Here is a 23,156-nt window from a genome sequence, read left to right as displayed (position 1 = left end):
TGAATGGTTCATTCCTTGATCAGGCTTTAATGGGTAAATCCTGCAGGGAAGCCATACTTGAAACACATTCTCCTACTCGTGCACCACCCATACTAGGTTTCTCTCACCCTGACCTGGTGCTGGTGCCATTTGCTTATGCCTCCTCGAATTAGAAATATGGGTGTCTTGGGGTACCTGGGTGGCTCAGTCAGTTAAGCATCTGACTTCGGCTCAGGTCATAATCTTGGGGTCCTGGGATCGAGCCCCGCATTGGGGTCCTGGGATCGAGCCCCGCATTGGGCTCCATGCTCAGCAGGGAGTCTACTTCTCCTTCTCCTGCTGCCCCTCCCCCCCATGTTCTCTCGCTTGCTCTCTCTCACTCAAATAAATAAAATCTTTTTAAAAAAAAAGAAAAATATGGGTGTCTTAGTCTGGGTTTCCCCCAGAATGTAGAACCTGAGGCAAGGCTCGTATATAGATATTTTATCTGAGGAAATAAGGGACTGGGAAAAGGAAGAAAAGTAAGTTCCAGGGAGACTTTTTGACCTGGCAGCTGGGCCTCTGAGGAGTCCTGTAGAGCATTCTCACAGGCAGAGGGGGAGCAGTTTCCTGTGCTGGCCCCATCTCCTGTTGGTCCAGATTCCCTGTAAGGTACATGCACCCTTGTATTTGTAGGCTGTACATTCAAGAAGCCCTAGAGCAGAAAGGGTGATTTGTAGTGCAACTAATGAAAGGGTAGGGGTAGGGAATGTGAGGAGGAGGATACAGATGCTGTTTGACCCCGTACATCTGTACTGGAGAGATGTGCTCATATACTCCTTTAAACCCTGTCTGTCACAGAGGCCTGCTACCATCTCTGCAAGTTACAACACGGAAGAACAAGCCACAGTGTCTGCTGCTACAAAGAGCCATAACTGATGAACATCTTGCTCCTCTACCACTAGAATAGATTTCCTTCACCCTTGGCCAGCACTTCAGTGGGTCTAAGTTGCTTGCTCCACCTTTGTCCTTGAGGGGTCTGAACCCCTAGTTTGTTTACCGTTTTGAGTCTTGGTGGCTACAGAGCCAGGTTGAACCTGGGAAACACCACTTCTGGGAGTGATGATGAGAGGGACCAATTCTCCTTCCACCCCTTGATTCCTAGGCCCAAGTATGATGGCTGTTGAGGACATAGCACATGTATCACATTCTGAAGGACAGTGTTCCAGCACTGCAGAATTTTAACCCTGAGCTCCTGCAATAGCTAAATCTTCAGTAAACAATGCCATCATTCTGTTAAGCTGTCTGCTTCTGGATAATGGGGAATGTGGAAGAACCGTCAGTCAAGTGACTGTCTTTCCATTGTTGTAACTCCTTTGCTGTGAAACGGGTCCTGATTGTAACTCCTTTGTTGTAAAGTGGGTCCTGAAGTCGGAGGCGGTGTAATGTAGGGTCTCATGCATGTAGAGCAGGCACCATCAAGCGCTTAGATGATGGTGCTGGCAGGGGCCCTGAAGATAGAGAAGGAAATTCAGCATCCAGTGGAGATGGCCGTCGCAGCAGGGGTGAATCACTGCCCACTGTAGAAGTAGGGTGTGACGTAATCAACTAGCCACCAAGTCTGCCTAGCGACCAGGACTCTATGGCCGGATTTTAGCATCATTTCTCAGCTGCTGGCGAGTGGGTCATTCATCAGTGGCAGTGGTTAGGGCCCCTTCCAGAAGCGCTGTGATGGTTTAGGAGAGAGACTTGTTGATATGCACAGGGTAAATCATTGTTTCTTCCTAGTGCCTCCAAAGCACTAGTACCTTTGTACTCTTGATCACAGGAGACAAAGATCCTCCCACGTTGTGCACAATCCATAGGTCCATTTATATGCCTCTTTTCCAAAATTTCTCTCAGCCTTTTTTTTGTCTTGCTCTTTCCAAGCCCCTGAGCCATTAGCCAAGCTATTCACCGCTTCTCAGGAACCCGTACTTCATGCCTTTTCTCCCTCTGTATAAATTGGACAACTGCCTGCAGCTCTGCCTGCTGGGATTGTTTCCCTGCACCACTCTCCTTCAGGATTATCCCTAAATGGCACTGCAGCACAGTAGGGGGGGTCCATGGTAGTGCTCATAACAACAGATGAAGCTAATCTACCCAGGAACTAGGGCAAGGTTTTCTCCTCTATCAGTTGGTTACCAAGAACCACCCCCATTCCCACCACCAAATGAAGAATTGAAGGGCTGATATTGGTGTACTGGGACAGTTGGGGACATCTATTTATGTAGTTTACTTATGCCCTTTGGTCTTGCTCAGGCCTAATTCCAGATAGACCGTTTCCATCATATAATAGGTTGCCACTGTACCTGCCCAAACTTGTGACTTGGTGGGCTTGACCCTGTTCATTTTGGACAGCTCTTATAGCTTTAGTCCCATGATGTCCCACTTGAGTTAAGTTTACAGTAGTCTGCTGTTGGCCGTCACAGTCCATCTCATTGTAGGAGGCCTACAGATAGTTGAATGAATATGGGGTGGAGACTATCACTCCTGCCTGCTGTAATTTTGATGACCATCTCTGCATTTTCATTTGGTATGTAATACTGCTTCTATTTATTCTGACTCCAGTGTAGGGGATAGAATTTCAGGGGCTCCCACTTGGCTCTTCCCACCATAATGACTCTGAGAACATTATGAAAGTTACCAGCTGCTTTTTCAAAGCTTTTAAAGCAATTAACAGAAGCCAGCCAACTCTACAACCTCTACAATTAGAGTTGCACCCTATGTTATGTGCCACAACCACTGTATGATCCATTGCTTCACTCCATCCGTACCAATCAATAACTATAAACCTTATCACCATTTTTCCAATGAGGGACCTAGTTCCAGAATCTCATTTTGTGTGTCTAGTCTCCAGGACCAGTCTTAGTTTCAGTGTCCTAGCCGGGTTCCTTCCAGAAATCAGCCTGAGACGTGAGCTCATTGACAGTCTTTTTGAAAAAGGTGTGGTCCCTGGGAATGGGGAAGCTAATACCAAGTGTCTGTATTTAAGCTGGTCACCACTGTGTGCAATTGAGGCTTGTTTTTGCCGGAACCTTCTGAAGAGCCATGTAAGATACATCGCAGAATTGTCTTGTGAAGGGACTGAAGAAGGAGTTTTTATCCACCAGCCCCTGTGCTCCATTAGTCAGTGGCTACCCCATGGGGTGTTTATTTCTCACACTACCAGGTACCTGAGTAAATGCCACGTTCCAGTATTCAAGCCCAGAGTAGAAAGCAAGAGCAACCTAGTATAGCTGGTTGCTGGAGCAATGACTGAAGTAAAAGTAGGCTGAGGAAACAGGAGGTTGGGCACAGGACCATTTGTCTTCAGATTTGGGCCTTAGCTGAGTTTCAGGGGCAAATGAGAAAAATCCCATTCAACGTCCTGTTACACACACAAGCCTAAGTGATCTTACATTATTATACTGGAAGTTACTTGCTATCCTATGTACTTGAGATAAAAAGTCACCACTAACAGCACCAGTACGCCCATTTTATTTGCTGTTTGTATTATTATTGCAAAAAGAACCATGGTTTTGATAATACCAAACTTCTTAGCCTGTCAGGTATTCTGTTTATAGTCCTTGCTAATAGTATAAAGATCTGAATTGATCCTTTTCCAAACCAAGTTCTTGGTAAAGCTTGGAGACAGTCAAATTTTTAATCCAAATAATTTTTTAAAATTCAAATCTACATATAACTTTATTACCAACTTCTTTAATGTTCATTTAGTCCAAATATAACTGCCTTTTTTTGTTTTGTTTTAAAGATTTATTTATTAATGGGGGGGGGGGCAGAAGGATGCAGACTCCCCCTAAGCCTTGCTGAGCACAGAGCCCACGGGGCTCCATCTCCCAACCAGGAGATCATGACCTGAGCTGAAACCAAGAGTGAGACACTTAACCCACTGAGCCACCCAGGCACCCCACCTTTTTGTTGTTTTTAACTAGTTACTAAATTTTTTTGGAACTCTGGTTTTTTTAGAAGTTCCATTTTGTTTATATTTGAATCATTGCTTCCTTTTCTAGTAAGATTTAAAATACTCTTTTAAACTAAGCTGTTTTTAGTGAGATACATAGTTGTTATTTGTAATCTTAAATTCTGGAGTTGTTTTGTTTTTTGTTTTGTTTTGTTTTTAAGATTTAGTCATTTATTAGAGAGAGAAGACAAGCAGGGAGGAGAGGCAAGAGGGAGAGGGAGAAGCAGACCTCCCAGTGAGCAGGGTCATGACCTGAGCTGAAGGCAGACACATAGTGGACTGAGCCAGCCAGGCACCCCAAATTCTAGAGTCTTAAAGTGAAACATTGTTTTCTTGTGTTTAGAAAAAAGCCCTTAAAGTATTTCTCGTGAACTGTGGCAACTTTTCATACACTTAATGATTTTTAAATATATGTCTAATTTAGTAATATAAAACATGAGAGCTACACAAGGGCTGAAGAAACAGATTGTACTGTTATCCATATTTCTGTACAGATTAAGATTGTTTCTGTAGTCATCTACAGAAGGTCCTTATAATTACAAAGTTGAAAAAAAAGCAGGTTGGTGATTGCATTTCACAATATCACCTGCAGAGGGCAGCAGAGAGCTTAGATTTTGTTTTTTTTCTTCCCTATAATAGGGCTTTCCTCGCCTAATTTCCAATTGTTTATTAGTCCAGACAAAAGTAAATAAAAACAAATAGTATCTAGACCAGAAAAAGTAATGATTATTCTTCAGCTCTTGTTTATCTAAATTCCAGAATTCTGATTTCATCTTGAAGAAAAAGTAGGCTTTCTCTATAGAAGGGAAGCAGTGTTCTCTCTCTTTACCTTCTTCGTATTTTAGAAAAGAAAGCATTGAAAGTTCCATACAAACAGAAGAACAGAGGTTGGGGGCGCCTGGGTGGCACAGCGGTTAAGCGTCTGCCTTCGGCTCAGGGCGTGATCCCGGCGTTATGGGATCGAGCCCCACATCAGGCTCCTCCGCTATGAGCCTGCTTCTTCCTCTCCCACTCCCCTTGCTTGTGTTCCCTCTCTCGCTGGCTGTCTCTATCTCTGTTAAATAAATAAATAAAAATTAAAAAAAAAAAAAAAGAAGAACAGAGGTTATAACTATAACTGGTCTTTGGAAACCCGTATTTTCACCAAAAGCTGGTATCTTTTACAGAACTGCATTATTATTCCTAGAAAACTCAGTCTTTAAGTTTTTAAATTCTAGATTTTCTACACAAAGGAAAGATACTTAACCAATCTGTGCTTTAGTTACACAATTTGTAATATTTGTAAGTCATGCTTTAATAAGCTGTGAATAACGTTAAACAACTGAAATAGGATCTCCTCTAAAACTGAAGCAGCTGGAACTACTTTATTATCTTTTTACTTACCTGCCTTGTTATAAAAAGGCTTTGAGACAAATAATCTCTCAACTTCTTTATGGTTTCCTTCTCTGTAAGGTGTTCCCATTTATTTCACACACACACGCTGGGACCAGGAGACCCAGCTCACAGAAGGCCGGCCAGCACTGACTGCACACCACGTGTGCGTCGAACGTGCTCACGGCAGTACATTTCCTGTCTTACCTGGAAGATGTGCTGTAACGGGAGTTGCCAGACCAGACTCAAGCCTGTCCAGCCACTGATTAACTCTGCAACTTTGGGCTTGTTTCTTACACTGAGTCCCAGCTTCCTCCATCTGTAAGATGGTGCTAATAACACATACTTCATAAAGCTGGCTAAGTTAGTAACACACACAAACCTCCCAGCACAGGGTAAGGACGCAAATTTTCCTCTTTTTTTTCACTGGTGGTCTTCAGTTTCCTCCTAAGAAAACAGAGGAGGATGCGTTGATGACCTCAAAGGCAGCGGTTCAGCCCTCTGATTTTATGGAGCATTGTTAGCGTCAGGATCCTCAGGCTCATCACTCAGGGTACTCGTTGAACATCCTGTGTTCATTGTTGCTTTTTTAGATGCTATTTACAGTTACCTGAATTATATTAGGACCACAACCCTGAACATTCAAAATGAAACGAAGATTTTAGGGTTGGTGAGTTGGGATAGTGCTCTATCACCATTAAACCCTATGTGGCTCCTGTAGGCTTTCAGTTTTTACATTTATAAGACCTATCTCTCTACCTCTTGGGTCCTCAGCCAAAGGAGAGAAATGAAAGAAATCCCTTCTCCTTATTATCTCGGCCTTACCTCTTTCAGAACTAAATAGAAGAACAGTGGAAAGAGATGTCAGGTAACAGACCCGTGAGATCACCCTAGCAGCTTCCGTACTCTCCCTGAGCGTAAGGCCTGTATTCCCTTATGAAGCTCAGTGGCCATCAAGTATTGGCCTCACTTCCATCATTTTGAACCAGTGAAACTAAACCAGACTCCTGGGTTCTAGCCTCGTCTCTCTCTGAGGGCTTAAGCCAGGTCAGTGTTCTTACCTGTAAATTAGGGAACTGGCTCCCATGATCTCTAAGGTACTTCCACTTCACTCCTGTGTAGTACAGGCTTCTGCACACAGTCAGCCATCCCTAAGGCCAGGCACATCCACGTATGTCTGATCAGGTGTGGTCAGGTAATAAAAGATACATGATGAGATATAACCAATCACCATTATTTTTTTTAAAGTCTCAGAGCAAAAAGATGAATTATTACCATCTTGAATACAAAATACATTGGTATTTATAGAGGAGCAGCATTGATGTTTCCAATAAGAAGTTACACTGTCTTGCAAACCTTAGTAAATTGTGTTTTATAGATTGTCATTATAAATAGTCTGTGCTCACTATTTATTCTGCTCTATTCACTCTTCGGCCTCCTTAGTTTATCTTCTGTCTTTATTCCACTGAACTAGCACACTCCAGTCCTCATTAAACTTGTACTCACTAAATCTATGCATCTTTTCTTACCCTTCTTAACCTTTTTGCTGTAATTAACACCTTTTCTTCCCTTGGCATCTTGCTATGTTTCTTTTCTCGTGACTATTCCTCTTGCCAAAGTCTTTTTCCTTTGGCATCTCTCCAAAGTTAGATCCTTGGACCCTTGTTCTTTTTGTCTAGATTTTCTCTCCCAAGCATCTCATTTACTCCTAGCTTCCACTCCGATCCCTGTGTATGTGACTCCCCAGTCTAAATCTGCCCTCTGGCCTCTTTCAAGTCCTTGTCCAGCATCTCCAAGTAGTAGCTCAGTATTTTCATTTTCATGTTCTTCCACCACCTCAGTAGATCTAAAAATGAAACTCAGAATTCTCATTCAAAGCTCATTCTTCCTTACTTATGTGTATTAGCAGTTACCCCTCCTAACTTTAAAATTATAGGCATCTTTGACTTCTCAGTGTGTTGCCTCTTGCATATATCCTTTTCCTTTCCCACGGTCCCTACCTTAGGCCAACTTCTTGATAGCTGATTATAATTTTTGCATTATGTTCCCAGTCATCTTTCAAACCATCTGATAGATCAGCTTTCAACATAACTTCCATTATCTTTCACCTGCTCGGTAAAATCCTCTGCTCATCTCTCTTTACCCACAGCCCGTGACTGCAGTCTGTGAGATCACTCCTTCATGCTCTTCTGAGAAACCCTTCCACTTTACCCTTACATGGGCCTATGAAGAACATAACATGGCCTTCCAGGCACCACTCAAATAACATCTTACAGTGTCTTCTCTAGCATCTTTCCCAGCCCCATCTCTGCTCAGAAGACTGCTGGAAGCGGCTTCTCCTCCTGAACTCTTGTGGCACTTACTAGCTAGCTATGCAACTTACTTGGGAATTTTCAAAAGGTCTTTTATGAGTTATCTCTTTGTGTAGCCTACTTTTACATAATGGTCTATTAGTGCTTTAGGAGCAAATATGAAATCTATTTTTATGTCATCCACGGTATCTAGAATAGTGCCTTTTACATAGATTTCTCAGATTTCTCTGTCCTAATAAATCCCAAGAACATTTTTTTTTTTTTGCAAATTACTGGCATCATATCTTTCATAGTAGTATATAGTTAAGATAAAATCTTGCCTTTCAAAATAGAATATGGTATGTTCTGTTGAGGAAGAAAATCTGCTTCTTAGCAAGCCTATCAAACCAACATAAATGGTGTTTTTCCAGGGAAGAAAGAATTTAGAGACGGTCACTAATGTGTAACTTGGGGCAAGTTACTTCACCTCTGTGGACCTCATTTCTCTACCTGTATGCAAGTTACGTTTTAAGTAAGGCCTTTTGACTCTTTTAGGACTCTACCACGGTGAGTTATTTCAGAATAGAACAGGATCCCGTTACTAGAAATCACCTTTTTTGTATTTATGGTGTAAAACATCTGTACACAGATAGCAAGTTTTTAAATCATCCAGGAAAGATATGTGCCTCTAAGTCTGAGCAGTGCTGACGCTGAAATCTGAGGTAGCACAGTTCTTGCCCCAAAGCCCCGTGGGAGAGCCACTTGACCAATGGGGTGACCAGAAGTGTGCCCGCGGTGCCCACTCTGTCGGTCCCAAGGGCAGAGTAAAGGCCTAGATGCTCTCAGGGAGTGAATATGCTCACACTAAAAGGTCCCTGAATAATCAGGCTTTTCTTTGGTACACACACTGAACTCTGACTTACAGTTTTCTCACTTGAAGTTGTCAAGTTTCCACCACAGAATTCCTTTCTAGGTGATAGGGTTTTGGAGAAAAAGTATCCCTGTCTGGGGCTGAGTACTAGAGTAGGTAACTTAGATAAGCAATTAATTTCCCTCCCGGAATGCTTTTTAAACCAGGAAATCCCTTACATTAACCTAAGGTTTCCTTGAGCCTTGAGTTGCTGTAGAAATGCCAAACCTCTTAGAGCTTTCTCCTGCAGGAGAAAAGGGAGAAGCCGAGGTGTGCCCGCTGTCAGTTAAGCGCGGTCACGTGTCCACAGGCCCCGCCCTGCCCCGGAGCCCCGCCCCCGGAGCCCCGAGGTCTGGGTGGATCGCCCGGCTGCTGCAGAGCAGTCGGCGGCGGCGCGAGGGAGAGGCCGGGGCAGATGGCTGTCCGGGGGCCGGGCGCTCGGAGGGGAAGCCTGCGTGCCGGTACTGCCTCGCTGTAGGGCGGGCTTGGCTCCCAAGGACTGTGAGGGTTTGCAGGGCCACTGGGGGAAGCATGGTGGCTCATGACGAGATTGGAGGTCTCCTGCCCATCAAGAGGACTATACGAGTCCTGGACGTTAATAACCAGTCCTTCAGAGAACAAGAGGTAAGACCAAAGGAAGGTTTTCTGATTCCACGGAACTTTGAAGATTTTTCACAGTTTATTAACAGGATGATTTTAAACTTAATTTTTTATCTCATTATTGAGTGTTAAAATGTAGGACTTTGAATTCTATGCAGGTTTGAAGTACGCCTGGTTCTACGGTAGAGGTTTAGGAACTACTGTATGGATAGGTTTATACGTAGCATAGCCCGAGTGTACATAGACTTTTATACAAAAAGGACAATATTTTAAATGTGTATGCTGCTAAATTGGTTAAATTGGTCACATTTCTGATGCTTAATACATTGTTCTTTTCAACTTGCACTTATATCACTTGTCTGAGGAACTGCCTTACAGGGTAAAAGGAAAATAAGAATCCCTTCCATGTGAGTTCACACTAGTGAACAAATAAAATGGCAAGTAAAATGCTATCTAAGCTAGTGCTTGTTTTTATTTTTCTTTCCACATCTAATAAGTCTGTTGCATGCGACTTTTTTTTTTGAAAGGAAAATATGTTAAAATATTTAAACCATCAAACCATTATGTAGGTACTTCTCCCCTCCTTGCTCTAATTGTCTAAAGTCATTATGGTTTTTAAAGGGCTTTATGAACATTTATCAAAATAAGTCAAGTGATTTTTGTGCCATTTTATTTAATTTTGACAGTTGATTTAATACTATATGTATATTCTATTTCTACTGCTTACTCTATGGTATATACTACATTATTACCTAGAGGACAGAAGTAGTGTTCCTGTGTTCAGTGGACTATATTCTTCTTACCTTGATTGTGGTGATAGTTTTGTGGCTATATACGTGTATCTGAACTTACCTAATTATACGTTTTCAATATGTGCAGCCTGTTGTATACCTCAGTAAAGCCGTGTATCGTACATACACACACCTGGTAGTTAAAATAGCTGCCATCTTTAGGAGTTATGCTTTCATTTGGTACAATTTAGCTTCGGTTTTTGTTTTTCTGTTTGGTTTTGGTTTTTGCTTTTATGTTTCAGTTTTCTGAAAATATGTACGCATTTCCTTTGAGTAGGACAAGTCATACATGGTCATCAGTGTAAATACTGAAACTGAACATCTTTTGGACCATCAAGAACTAGTCTTTTGTGGTTGGTATCAGGCACCAGCCATGTTTCTGGCATACCTTTATTCCAAAGATTTAAAACACCAGGAATGCTGTCAGGTTCTTAGTACTAGCAATAACAACCTTAAATAAATGACTAAATTTGACTATTTCTATTACTAAGTAGAAAGGGAAGAAATCCTATATAATCATAACTCTTTTATCTTTTTATAAATATATTTTTCTTTTCTTTTTCCTTATTTTGAAGTTCTTGCCAAAGAGGGAAGATTATGCATCCAATAACCCAAACGAATAAACCCAGATATATACTGGTTGTTTTTTTTTTTCTCTTTAACTATGATTTATTCTTTAAGTAAACTCTACGCCCAACATGGGGCTCGAACTCACAACCCTAAGATCAAGAGTTGCATGTTCTGCTGACTGAGCCTCAGAGACACCCCTATACTGGTTTTTTTTCTTTCTTTCTTTCTTTTTTTCTTTTTTTTTTTTTTTAAGTGTCTTGAGTTGGTTGACTATAGAAGAGACCTCCCCAGCCTATCCTCTTTCATGACATCATTAATAGAAAAAAACTTTTTACAAAAAAAAAAAAAAAAAAAGGCGTTCACAGCAGTTTTTCCATGTTGTTGTTTTTATGTGCAAGGTACATCCCAGTAAAAGACTTAAAATCCATCTTAACGATTTTCTGTTTACAACTGGAGTAGTAAAATAAATTGATTAAAAAGTCTGTCTAAAGGCAGATACCCTAAAATAATGCGTGTGATTGCCTGGCTAAGCTAGATAGTCTCGTTAAAACCTAACCTAAATAAACAGCATAAATTTATGTTAGAGGTATTGGAGTATTTTTCCACATCTGTGAACTTTGGCCCTGGTGAAAGGTTGGCTACAGGAGAAAGTTCTCGTGTATGGAAAACTTGTTGGTATTCCTTATTTATTCTCGTAGATGTTCGGAGTGTCTTTTGAGGAGAGTATATAGTTTCCCCATCTGCACTGGGTCTTATTAGCTTTTTCGTATTGACCATGACGCTCTTAACAGCACTCCTGAACAGAAATAACAGCCGCAGCAAAACCATTTTGTAAGCCTTATTCTGAGTGACGGTAAGACAGGTAGACTCCTGCCCCTCTCTCCCTTCCTCACCTCCAAACAGTGTGCCTGCATCCTGTGTGTGCAGAGTGGCAGATGTGGGTGTAATATCAGTTCTCGAAAAACTTTGTCTGTGGAATAAGTTTTGTGACAGTGCAGTTGTTGAGGTTCTTCATAACCAAATCAAGCTCATTCACATGGTTCATCTGGATCTCTAAAGAAAAGCTCCTTTTGGTTGTAGCTTACATAGGCGGAATCCTAACCTGTTTTTAAAAGAAATTCTTGTCCCAACCTTTAAGGTGACCCTGTAATCTAATAAGATGACTGCCTAATCCATATCACTTTGCCACAGAAGTGTCCTCTGTGTGGTATTTTTTCTCAGATGCTGTATGTGTATCCTAAAGTTAGAAGTGAACCGTGTTCAGCTTTACATTGCAGTCACACTTTTTAAGTTATTAAAATTTTTCATACTCTTGAAATATATATATATGCTGAAAGTTCGTGTTTTGTCTCCTAAACATTCATTGCATGTTCCTTTTAGTAAGGCAGTGGGTCCTTTACTTTTGGATCCCCAAAAACATGTGTGAAAAGTACAGAGGTATCCACCCCGCCCCCCGCTTCCTGATTTAATACTGCACTTACTTACTTACCAGGACATTGGAAGCGTCTGGTGCTGTAGTGACTGAGCTAGCCTGGAGCTCTTACCAAGACAGTTTAGATTAGATAAACTCCTAAGACTGCCATATCCTTTGTGAAGATGGGAGATAGATGGCTTTCTAAAGGACCTATGTAGAACATATTTAACCACCAAATACTGCTCAGGGTAAATATCCCACCACCCTAAATGGACTGCAGAAACAAAATCCATATTAATTTCAAAAAGATGTTTTAGATATATTTAACATTTAATTATCTAAATCTAAATTCTGTAGTTTTAACTTTAAATATCACGTAATTTTGAGTTACCAGGAAATCAGTAATTGAACAGTAAATGATCCTATAAAGATAAGAATTTTTTATCTAACCTGATTTAATATAATAAAATAGATACCAAAAATCTTTTCCTCCCATCCATACTAACTTTTCAAGTTCACTGGGAAGAGCGCATTTCCAAAGACGTTATAAGTTAAATGACTCATCTTGTGACTTAGTAGAAAGTCAGATTTGTTATGTTTTAAACAGGGAAGAGGAATTAACCTCTGTTTCCAAAAAGTAGAACAGAACTTTCTGACAACTGCTTTGTTTCTAGTTAGCATTGGCATATCTTACTTTGTGAGGAGGTAATTATATCTCTATTCAAACAGAAGACTCTTTGTGCTGTCTTTACTAAATAGAAAGGAATGCCTTGTGCCGGACCTTCTGCCATGCATGTGTCACTTCAGTCTTGCACAGATGTATGTTGTAAAGGCATCCGCACATGTCCTTGGCCACACAGTGTGTCATTTTACTACATATCTTGAAGGTTTCTTTTTTAGTTCATTTAACATTTGCACATTAGTGGTTTTATATTCAAAGTTTTACTTCGGGGTTAATTATTTTGGTGGGAGAGAGTTGGTCTTCAGCTCTACCTCTTAAGACCTTCAAAGACCTGAGCTGGTGACCTGCCCAGTCTCCTTACTTAGTAAGTCACATTCCCTTCTGATATGAATGTATACCTTTAGGAGCTGTACTGGGCTTTGCCTCATTGAAGAGTCAAATCATTGAAGATTCTTTCCAGAGAATTTTATCTCTTTCTGCCATTTTATTTTTAAATTATACTACGGGGACTATTTTTACTCCATTTTCTTGCCCCTTACTTTTTTATATGACATTAGTCATATCAAAGAATTTTTAGAAAAAATGTTTCATATCTGTCATTTTTAAATGGTAAATTTTATTTTTACATGTTTTCTTTATTTTTATTTTTAAGTTAATTTTTAATTATATATCCTTCTGAATTACAATCAAAATTTTGTCAAGTATGCCACAATTGTCAAAAGCACCAAATACAAATAAATACATTCCTTAGATATGTAAAAGACAGACCTGATGTTCTTTATTTTGGTAGCTGTAGGAGTCCCTAATGCTGTGCCTCCATTTCCCTAGCAGTAAGATTAGAATAGTGTGATTTGTAAAGTTTTGAGATCCTTGAATGATTAAGTGATATGTTTACTAAACTATTATTTTTGGGACAATACGTGTAGAATAACTATTTCTTCTCAACTTGTATTTATTTTTCCTTTAAGTTAACACATTAACTGTTTGAGAACCTAATTATTCATAAATCCCAGTGTTTACATAGTAAGTGGAAATATTTCTAAGAATGTTAGTAATAGCAAAAACTTAATGTGTTCCAGGCATTGTTCAAACCACTTAAACGTATTTTATTTAATCTTCATAACAACTTTATAAGAGAAGGTCTAATATTAACCCCATTTTACAGATGAGAAGACTGAGGGCCTGGATATTCCCTAGCAAGTGCTAGAACCAGGATTTGGGCCCAGTCCGATCCCAGAGCCCGTGTTCTCTCCTAACCCTGTCCTGCCTCTGCTTGACTACCTCCCATGACAGGGATGCTCTGCCTTCAGAGTTGGCCCATTTCAGCAGCAGATATGTTCACTTAAAAGCTATTCTCTAACTGAAGTACTTAAGAATGAAATGATACGATGTCTGGGATTTGCTTTAAGCAAATTCTCACACCAAAAACTACTAAAGCTGAGTGATAAGTACATGGGATCCATTATGCTATTATTTTTCACCTTTGTGTATGTTTGAAATTTTTCATAATAATCAGGTACATTCTAATAGTGACTCTATATTAAACTGAAAAGTTCTTTAGGATTCTGGAATCTAATGTCTTTGTTTTCATTTTAGTTTTTCTTCTGTGTAGTGATAATATTTGTTCTGTTCTCAAAGTGATATCCACCTGGCTGTTCTCATACCATTAAATTTTTTAAGAATTTACTGTTTCTTAATAGTGTTCTTAGTATTTTAATAATAAAGGACAACATTCATTTTCAGAGTTTCATGTTTCTCTATTTTATTATGTACAAATATTGGTTTTTGAGAGTGTTCAACTTTGTCCAAACTTGTTTGAAACCATTACACCTAAACACACATTTAGAGTAACCTGTTTTTGTTTTTATAGGAGCCAAGCAATAAAAGAGTTCGACCTCTTGCTCGGGTCACATCCTTGGCAAATTTGATCTCTCCTGTAAGAAATGGAGCAGTCCGACGCTTTGGTCAAACAATTCAGGTAAGCAAGGGATGGGGCTGGGAGGTGAGTAATGTAGTAAGGGGACTTTTCACAGAATCCTAAAATTTGTGTTTTCCTTTGAGTTGTACAAACAGTTTTGCACTATTATATTTAAACATAAAGTTTTTTTAACATGCTGGAAAGGAATATTTTTATCAGAACAGTATTTTTATGACTCCATTATATTAAGTCACATCTTATATCAAAACAGAGTCTTAGTTTTTATTCCCCAAAACGTAATTTTGGCTAATAAATATTTTTGAATGATAGATTGAATCTTGGACAAAGGATTATCTTATGTGTTGAGAAATTCTCAGAACTTTGTTTTTAATTTGTCTTTTTTTTTTTAAGAAAAAGGAATAATTACTATATCCTTTGAATCTCTCTTTTTGTTTACCTCTTTTTTCTTTCTTTCTTTTTTTTTTCTTTCTTTTTTTTTTTTTTTTAATTTTAAGTCATTTACCCTTCGTGGTGACAGCAGATCCCCGGCTTCTGCCCAGAAGTTATCGAGCAGATCAACAGCCCCAACACCTGCCAAAAGGAGAAGCAGTGTCCTGTGGTCAGAGATGTTAGACGTCAGTATGAAAGAGTCTTTAACTACCAAAGAAATCAAACGTCAGGAGGTAAGCTGGCATTCAGTAGCAAGGTCGTATTTATTGGCTTATACGAAAAAAAATTGTCCCTGTTTTTTAAACATATGTTTTGTCAGAAGAATAGCAAACTAATGCCAAGGCAAAAACCTGCTGCATTTTACTATGTCAGTGGTAATCCACAGCACATGCTGGGCAGCCGCACTCTGTGATGCGTGCTGGCCGTCAAAGTTAACTCTAATGGAGTAAAATCATAAAACGTATGGCAGCCTCTTATTTGAGATTCCATTCTGAATTACAGTTTTCAGACTGAGTCACTTAAAAGTGCTCTTCAAAACATCAGTTAAATAATTAATGATAAATATCAATTGCATGTAATTCTCCTTTCTCAAAGGAAGAAATGATCTATAATGTTTGCTGGATTTTTTTTTTTCTTTTTAGGCAATATATGAAATGTCCCGAGGTGAACAGGATTTAATTGAGGATCTCAAGCTGGCAAGAAAGGTCAGTAAATAACTTTTTATCACATGCCCTGGTTTTAGAAAATTATATTTCACAAATTATAAACTTTTCTTTTATGGCTTCCAATCTCTTCAAATATAAGTATCAGTAAGAGAATCTGTTTGGGTAGTAACATATACTTTAGTTTCTTTTATGTATAATAAATAGAATCCACGCGTAGCATTTGTATAGTTAGTCATGTTTGCGTTCAAGGAAGGTCTCTCATCATGTTTTATTTGCTTGATCCCTTTGGGTGACATACTTCTCCCCTTCTGATAGGCCTACCATGACCCCATGTTAAAGCTGTCTATTATGTCAGAGGAGGAACTCACCCATATATTTGGTGATTTGGATGCTTACATACCTCTCCATGAAGGTAAGATATGCTATTTGATTTTCGTTAGTATCTGAACAGCATTAGCACAAATTGTTATTGTTGTTGTTGTTTAGAGAGGGCAAGCCGGGTGAGGTGGGAAGGGGCAAAGGGAGAGGGAGAATCTCAAGCAGGCTCCCTGCCCAGGGCAGAGGCCACATGGGGCTTGATCCCATGACCCTGAGATCATGATCTGAGCTGAAATCAAGAGTCAGATGCTTAACCAACTCAGCCACCCAGGCACCCCAACACAAGTTCTTTTGAATCTAAACTTCTAATTTAATGCTGAATTATTTTTTTAAATAATTTCGTTATTGGTATTTCTGCCTTTTTGCATTTCAGATTTGTTGGCAAGAATAGGAGAAGCAACCAAACCTGGTGGAACAGTGGAGCAAATTGGTCACATTCTTGTGAACTGGGTGTGTAGTGAGTGGCTTACAGACAGTTTTTGCATATATGCCATACTTGTTATCTGTGGTGAATAGCAGATCTGTTTGATCTAGAACTACATTCTAAAAACAGATAAATAGTGCATTAAAACTGAACAAAATTATATAGCTGTCAAAGTTAGTGTTTACTTTAAAAAAATACTTCATGAATGATATGTTTTCTTTGTTTTAAACATATGTTCCTCTTTGGACAGAATTCCCACATTATCTATTTTTTTCTTTAGTTAACATTTGAGTGCCTGCTACATGCCAGGTGCTATTCTAGGAGGGACCACTGGGGATTCAGTGATGAAAGACATCTCTACATTTATAATCTAGTGAGACGATAGTCAAGTACATAAGCAGTCTCAAGGTTGGTGATAACCGTGGTAGAGAAACTCAGGTGCCCGAAGAATATAGAAGACTAACATCTGTCAGAGGCTGGGAGAAAGTAGAAGTCATGGGTCTTTGGTTGGCTTTAGTCAAATTGTAGGGAAATTAGAAAAGGACATTCTGATGTTGTCTCAGAGTACTCCCCTACCTCCATTATCATCTGCAGGGAAATTTTTGCAGCTTATTTAAACTTTCAGAATTAGCTATAAGTTTTGTGTTTGTTTTCACAAAAACATGTATCATACCGTGTTTTCTCTTATTATTCTTCAGTTGCCAGGCTTGAATGCCTACAGAGGCTACTGTAGTAACCAGCTGGCAGCCAAAGCTCTTCTTGATCAAAAGAAACAGGATCCACGAGTCCAAGACTTCCTCCAGCGATGTCTTGAGTCTCCCTTCAGTCGAAAACTAGATCTTTGGAGCTTCCTAGATATTCCTCGAAGTCGCCTGGTCAAATACCCTTTGCTGTTAAGAGAAATTCTTAGACATACTCCGAAAGACCACCCTGATGTTCAGCCTCTGGAGGAAGCTGTAAGTCCAGTAAATGATTCGTACATTTTTCAAGTTTGTATATTAGCTTGCCTTAGGTATGCGATGACCCTCTCAAATCTTATGCACAGTGCAGCATGTGAAACCTTCTGTTGTTTTAAGTACCCAATATGCTAGTGCACTGAGCAGTGAAGAAACATGACACATTTTATATTTATATTGTAATCAAAAGACTAGATTCTAATATCTGATCTCTTTCACTAGCTAGCTATGTGACTTTGGGCAAGTCCCCCAATTTGGCTGAGGCTGTTTTTTCATCTGCAAAATGAAGGGACTGACTGAATTATCTGATTTCTAGAGTCCCTTCAAGCTTTTAAAATCCTATCGTTTTAATATAATGTTTTATATTCCCCTGCGGGGAAGCAGAGTCAAGTTAAAATGCTGAAAATGTTTCATTGATTTCTTGATAATTTTTAGATACTGATAATACAAGGAGTTCTGTCTGATATCAACTTGAAGAAAGGTGAATCGGAGTGCCAGTATTACATTGACAAGCTGGAGTATCTAGACGAAAAGCAGAAGGATCCTAGAATTGAAGCCAGCAAAGTACTGCTCTGCCATGGGGAGCTGAAGAATAAGAACGGACATGTGAGTCTCACACTAACTAGGATACAAGGGAGCTATTCCTTTCATCTTGTACCTTGTGTGATTTTTTCTGCGTAGGTCATGAAACAGGTGTTAAAATAAATTGATCACACAGTGAAAGAAGGTTACTGGTTTTTATTTTACGTTAACAGCTTTGGTAAAGCAAACTTTGGTTTCTTTTGTGACAGAATGACTGGAATGTCTTGGTGGAGAACGGTTTATACTTTATTTTTTTAGTTTTGAAGCATAAATCAACTTGTTTGGCTAGGGGTTCCTTTCTAAATACATTATTAGTTTCATAATTAAAAAACATGTCCTTCAAAAAAAAATTTTGAAGACTTTATAGTGATGGAAGTAGCTTTTAGAACTACTAAACAAATTTCTACAATAGATTGAATGAAAGCGAACTTATTCTTTAAATACTAATTATAAAAGTACCTGCTGGGGGGCGCCTGGGTGGCACAGCGGTTAAGCGTCTGCCTTCGGCTCAGGGCGTGATCCCGGCGTTCTGGGATCGAGCCCCACATCAGGCTCTTCCACTATGAGCCTGCTTCTTCCTCTCCCACTCGCCCTGCTTGTGTTCCCTCTCTCGCTGGCTGTCTCTATCTCTGTCAAATAAATAAATAAAAGCTTAAAAAAAAAAAAAGTACCTGCTGGAACTAAATGTAAGCATGGAAATTTTTTTTTTAAGATTTATGTATTTATTTGAGACGGAGAGCACGTGAGCTGGGGGAGGGGCAGAGAGAGGGAGAGAGAATCCCAAGCAGGCTCCATGCCCTGCATGGAACCTCATGTGGGGCTCCATCTCATGACCCTGAGATCATGACCTGAGCCAAAACCAAGAGTCAGACGCTTAACCGACTGAGCCACCTAGGCACCCCATGGAATGGTATTTTTATTTCATTAGGTGCTTTTCAGAAAGAAGCCCAATTATTTGTTTGTTTTTTAAGTTTTTATTTTAATTCCAGTTTGTTAACATACAGTGTAATATTAGTTTCAGGTGTGCGATACAGTGATTGAACGATTTCATACATCACCATGCTCGTCACAAGTGCTGTCCTTTATCCCCATCACCTATTTCCCCCCAGAAGCCCAATTTATAAGTCGGGGTTCTTTTTGGAAAAAGTTGAAACCTGACATCTCTGATTTCTGTCATGAAGCCTAATGTTCTATAAAGGCTCACATTTGTGTGGGACAAAATAGAACCATTAACGTGTTTACCAACTTGCATTTTTTAATCCTTATTTTGTTGGAAAACCATGGTATACAATACTCGTGTTTCCAGACGTGTTGCTACTGGTAGGTCTTTGTGGTGCCTAGCGTTTGTTCAGCTGCTGCTTAATCTAATGTTACACACTGATAAAAATAAGTTTTATATAGTCTGAGATTAGAAGAGCTCTCCAAGTAGAACATGCGTAGCCTTGAAATCACGGTCTTTATGAGGTCATTTGTAAGGACGGATTTCAGTCACTTAAAATCACAAAGTTTCACAGTTAGGATGTATTTGTTTCTTGTTGCTCCAGAAACTTTACATATTCCTGTTTCAAGACATCTTGGTTTTGACTCGGCCTGTTACACGAAATGAGCGTCACTCCTACCAGGTTTATCGGCAGCCAATCCCTGTCCAAGAGCTGATCTTGGAAGACCTGCAGGATGGAGATGTGAGGATGGGAGGGTCCTTCCGAGGGGCTTTCAGCAACTCAGATAAAGGTAAAAATAGAAGCTTTAAAGTAGTTTACATAAACAGAAACTCAGAACTTAAATAAATTTAGTTTTACTCTTTAAGAATTCTGTCCCTACACAAAAAATTATAAATGAAGTGGATTCCATTGTCCTGTACCTGTTGTACTGGCTGGAACAGCCGTCAGGCGCTTTGCTGCTCTGACCCCAGCAGCTGCATCTGATAAGGAACGGATAGGCTTTAGTGAGTGTATCGGCCTGCTAGACGCGCCTGGGATGTAAACACTCCCAGCCATAGTAAGAGTGTATGCTGACTTCATTTCACAATAAACTTCTTAAAAAGTCTTTTTTACATTTTTTATTCTTCTAGCTAAAAATATCTTTAGGGTTCGCTTCCAAGACCCCTCTCCAGGCCAGTCCCACACTCTGCAGGCCAATGATGTGTTCCACAAGCAGCAGTGGTTCAACTGCATCCGCACCGCCATCGCTCCTTTCCAGCAGGCCGCTGGCCCGGCCGAGCCGCAGGGCTTGCCGGAGCTCCACGAGGAGTGCGAGGAGAACAACCCCTCTGCCGGGAACGTCCGAGCCCAGAGAAGGGCGTCCACGGCGTCTAGTGTGACTCATCTCCAAGTTGCTGGAGACGCTTCAGAGTGCGGCTCCCCAGTGCACACAGCAGACGACATGAAGAGTGTGAAAGTTCACCAAACACAGTCTGGCTTCCGAAAAGCAAGGGACAAAGCCCAGTTCAGTGGCAAACGGAAAGAGACTGTGGTGTAAAGGAAGTTCTGTGTATTAACTGGTGGAGAGACTGTTTATTTATAAATGTGTACAGTTTGTTTTTTCTTGTAATGTGAGCATGGGAGCATTGCAGGGCTACTTAATACCAGTCTTAACATTTTCTATGTTTTTGGTTGGTTTTGGTGGTTGTTCCTTTTTTTTTTTTTAATGGCAGCTAAAGATACATGCAGATTACTGTTAAACTGTAGCTTTTTTTTTTTTTTTAAGATATTTTCCCCTGATTATTTAGAACATGCAAGCCTGGTATTTTTAATCAAATGAAATATTTATGAAATGGATTTTCTCTTTATTCTGCATTCATCATGACTTTCTAATACCAACCAATTGTGATATTTACAGTATTTGCCAAAAACTGAAGTTTTGCAAATACTGGGATTTTACCAGTGTTTCTCTGATAAACTTTGTGTGCAGAATTTGAAATTGTAGCACTGGCACCTAAAGTCTACATGCTTGTTTATGATTTTTCAGAACTTCCATTGAAACATAAAGTCCTTGGAGAACAAACCATAAAACTTAGTGAGTTTTCCATTTTATCAACTGGAATACCTTATATTTGTTTTTCACTGCACATTCCTCATTTTTCATCCATTTAACCTGCCAATTATTTAATTTTTTTTTTAATTTGTAAAGTAGTTTTTAGTATCTGCTTTTATTTTTTTATTTTGATGCCTTTGCCTTTTCAAATTGGCATGTCTTTTAAGTATTTTTCTTCTTTGATTAAAAATGTGTGTGTGTGTGTATGTGTGTGTATATATATATCTTTTTTTTTTTTTAATCACCTTACCAAGTGAAACCAAGCCATACTGTTTTTGAGCCAATTAAGAAAATTGCAATTTTTAAAGTGTAGCATGTCAGAGTGGTGAATACACATGAAATGACTGTGTATTCTGGACTACTGAAAGAAAAATGCCATAAGGTTTTTGTTGAAAGTTTTAGTGTTGTCTGAAAAACAAGAGGGAAGGCAATTGACTGGTAATAAGTTTTAAAAACACACACACACACAACAAGAGGGCCTAAGAGAGTAGTTTTGTCTTAAAGTAAAAATGTCTGGTTGTGCCAGAACGTGAAAGGAGATAGTAAAAGCTAAACTTGAGGGTGTGTAGTAAGTCGTAGAAGGCTTGGGGGAAGTGAATTTTATTTGCCTTGGTTTATGGGTTTGAAAGGAAACAATGAAATGTGTTGAAAATTTGACCATAGTAGATCAGTTTTGGTGGATTTACTCACAAGAGGGGGAAAAAGACTGATGAATCTTTTATTGTAACGTGTTTCTGTTCAAATGAGACCACAGTATTTAAAGAGGGAGGACTAAAGCCCTGTGTCGTGGCAGATCTATATTGGTGATCAGCTCAAGTAAATGTGGACTATTACGTGAACTATATCTGGCCAGTGGAAATGAAAATTGAAAAAGACTGTAAATAGATAACCCAAATCATTTCTCTGTATAAATGAATTATACAATTAAAAAAAAAAAGCACACACATAATCACCCTTAAAGGTTTCTTGGCTGGTGGGTGTTGGGGGACATTTGCTGGATGTGCTAGTTCAGAGGAGGTAATGGCAGGCCTCACCAAAGTTTTTAAAAATCATAAATAAACCCTTAAAATTCATTGATGAGTAAGGGAAAGACTGAATTATAAGGACAAGTTTTGTGAATCTTCTTACACCATTTAGAATACAGTATAATCAGAAATAGCTATTGGATTGAAGTCCGTTGAACATGTGGCCACTTTCTGGATATAATAGTAAAGCTATTTTAATTTAAGTATCTCAGGTTTCTAAGTTTGGAAATGCAAAGTCAAAAGTGTAGGTTAAACCAACAGTCGTGATCTGGAAAGTTAGAAAGCAAGATTTCTGATCACTTCTAGAGACGTTATATAGAATGTTCCTTCCAGAATTTCCTTGATCAGCTTCTGAAGTTCAGAAATAAGTTCAAATGCTATTAATGGAATGATTCTTTATCAAAAGCTGTATCTTCCTTTGGTTCACACAAAGGTGAAACTAAGACTCAGAAAATGAATAATTGCATGGAATGAACACTTCAGAAACTACATCTATATTTGAGAGCATTTGATGATCTAGCCAGTAGTAATTCTCAAGCCAGTTCGGGCATCAGAATCACCAGGGGTGCTTTAAAAAAAAAAAAAAAAAAGTAAGTGGACCTATCCCCTAACTCTTTCCCATACAAATACCCATTTCACTGATTCAGGGTCTTGGGGAGAAGGGGTGTAGGAGGGAGGGCTGATCATTTGTATTTGTAAACACTCCTTCCTAGTAATTCTGATACAGTGAACTCCTTGGGTCAGCACTTCACAATCAGGGATCCAGCAATAGCCACTATGTGAATGATAAGCAGTAAGTACCGTCCTGTATCTACTAACTTCTCAGTTTGCCTTAAAGTACTCAGGCTCCGCTGAGGTAAGCCTGAGTTTTCTTCTTTCAGTGAGTGTGCTTATATATTTTGAGCAAAGTTAGTCTCTGCTTGGGAAGGTCTTTTTAAACTTAGGATGTGTGCACACAAGGTGGTACGGGCAAACTAAGTCACCCACCCAAACTAACTAGCAGTCGGTGGAGCCAGTGTCATCCAGTCACCCTTGAATCTGTTGAGACTGACATTTCCTGAACTGACTTGGTCAGAGAGCTGGGTCTACGTCTGTTTAATGCTTCTCTCAAGATGCAGATCTAGCCGGTGTGGGG

The 23,156-nt window shown here is 39.5% G+C and overlaps 1 protein-coding gene across 2 annotated transcripts in view; it reads left to right on the top strand.

Annotated features, from left to right (window-relative positions):
- Nucleotides 1-21,945, top strand: part of NET1 (neuroepithelial cell transforming 1) — a 61,439-nt gene extending 39,494 nt beyond the window's left edge. The window contains exons 1-10 of one of the 2 annotated variants that reach the window (XM_026478692.4): nt 8,886-9,157; nt 14,461-14,568; nt 15,024-15,191; nt 15,600-15,662; nt 15,939-16,035; nt 16,375-16,451; nt 17,124-17,381; nt 17,817-17,987; nt 19,508-19,694; nt 20,035-21,945. In XM_026478692.4, coding sequence (XP_026334477.1) covers nt 9,065-9,157; nt 14,461-14,568; nt 15,024-15,191; nt 15,600-15,662; nt 15,939-16,035; nt 16,375-16,451; nt 17,124-17,381; nt 17,817-17,987; nt 19,508-19,694; nt 20,035-20,441 — 1,629 coding nt within the window. In that variant the 5' untranslated portion in view covers nt 8,886-9,064 and the 3' untranslated portion in view covers nt 20,442-21,945. Of the gene's footprint in view, nt 1-8,885; nt 9,158-14,460; nt 14,569-15,023; nt 15,192-15,599; nt 15,663-15,938; nt 16,036-16,374; nt 16,452-17,123; nt 17,382-17,816; nt 17,988-19,507; nt 19,695-20,034 lie in introns of those variants that run through there. The other variant, XM_026478693.4, reaches the window with a different exon arrangement.
- Nucleotides 21,946-23,156: the final 1,211 nt, after the last annotated feature.

The sequence above is a fragment of the Ursus arctos genome, unplaced genomic scaffold (assembly GCF_023065955.2).
Source record: "Ursus arctos isolate Adak ecotype North America unplaced genomic scaffold, UrsArc2.0 scaffold_30, whole genome shotgun sequence".
Taxonomy (NCBI): domain Eukaryota; kingdom Metazoa; phylum Chordata; class Mammalia; order Carnivora; family Ursidae; genus Ursus; species Ursus arctos.
The sequence above is the reverse complement of the archived record's forward strand: the minus strand, read 5'-3'. Positions and strand labels throughout refer to the sequence as shown.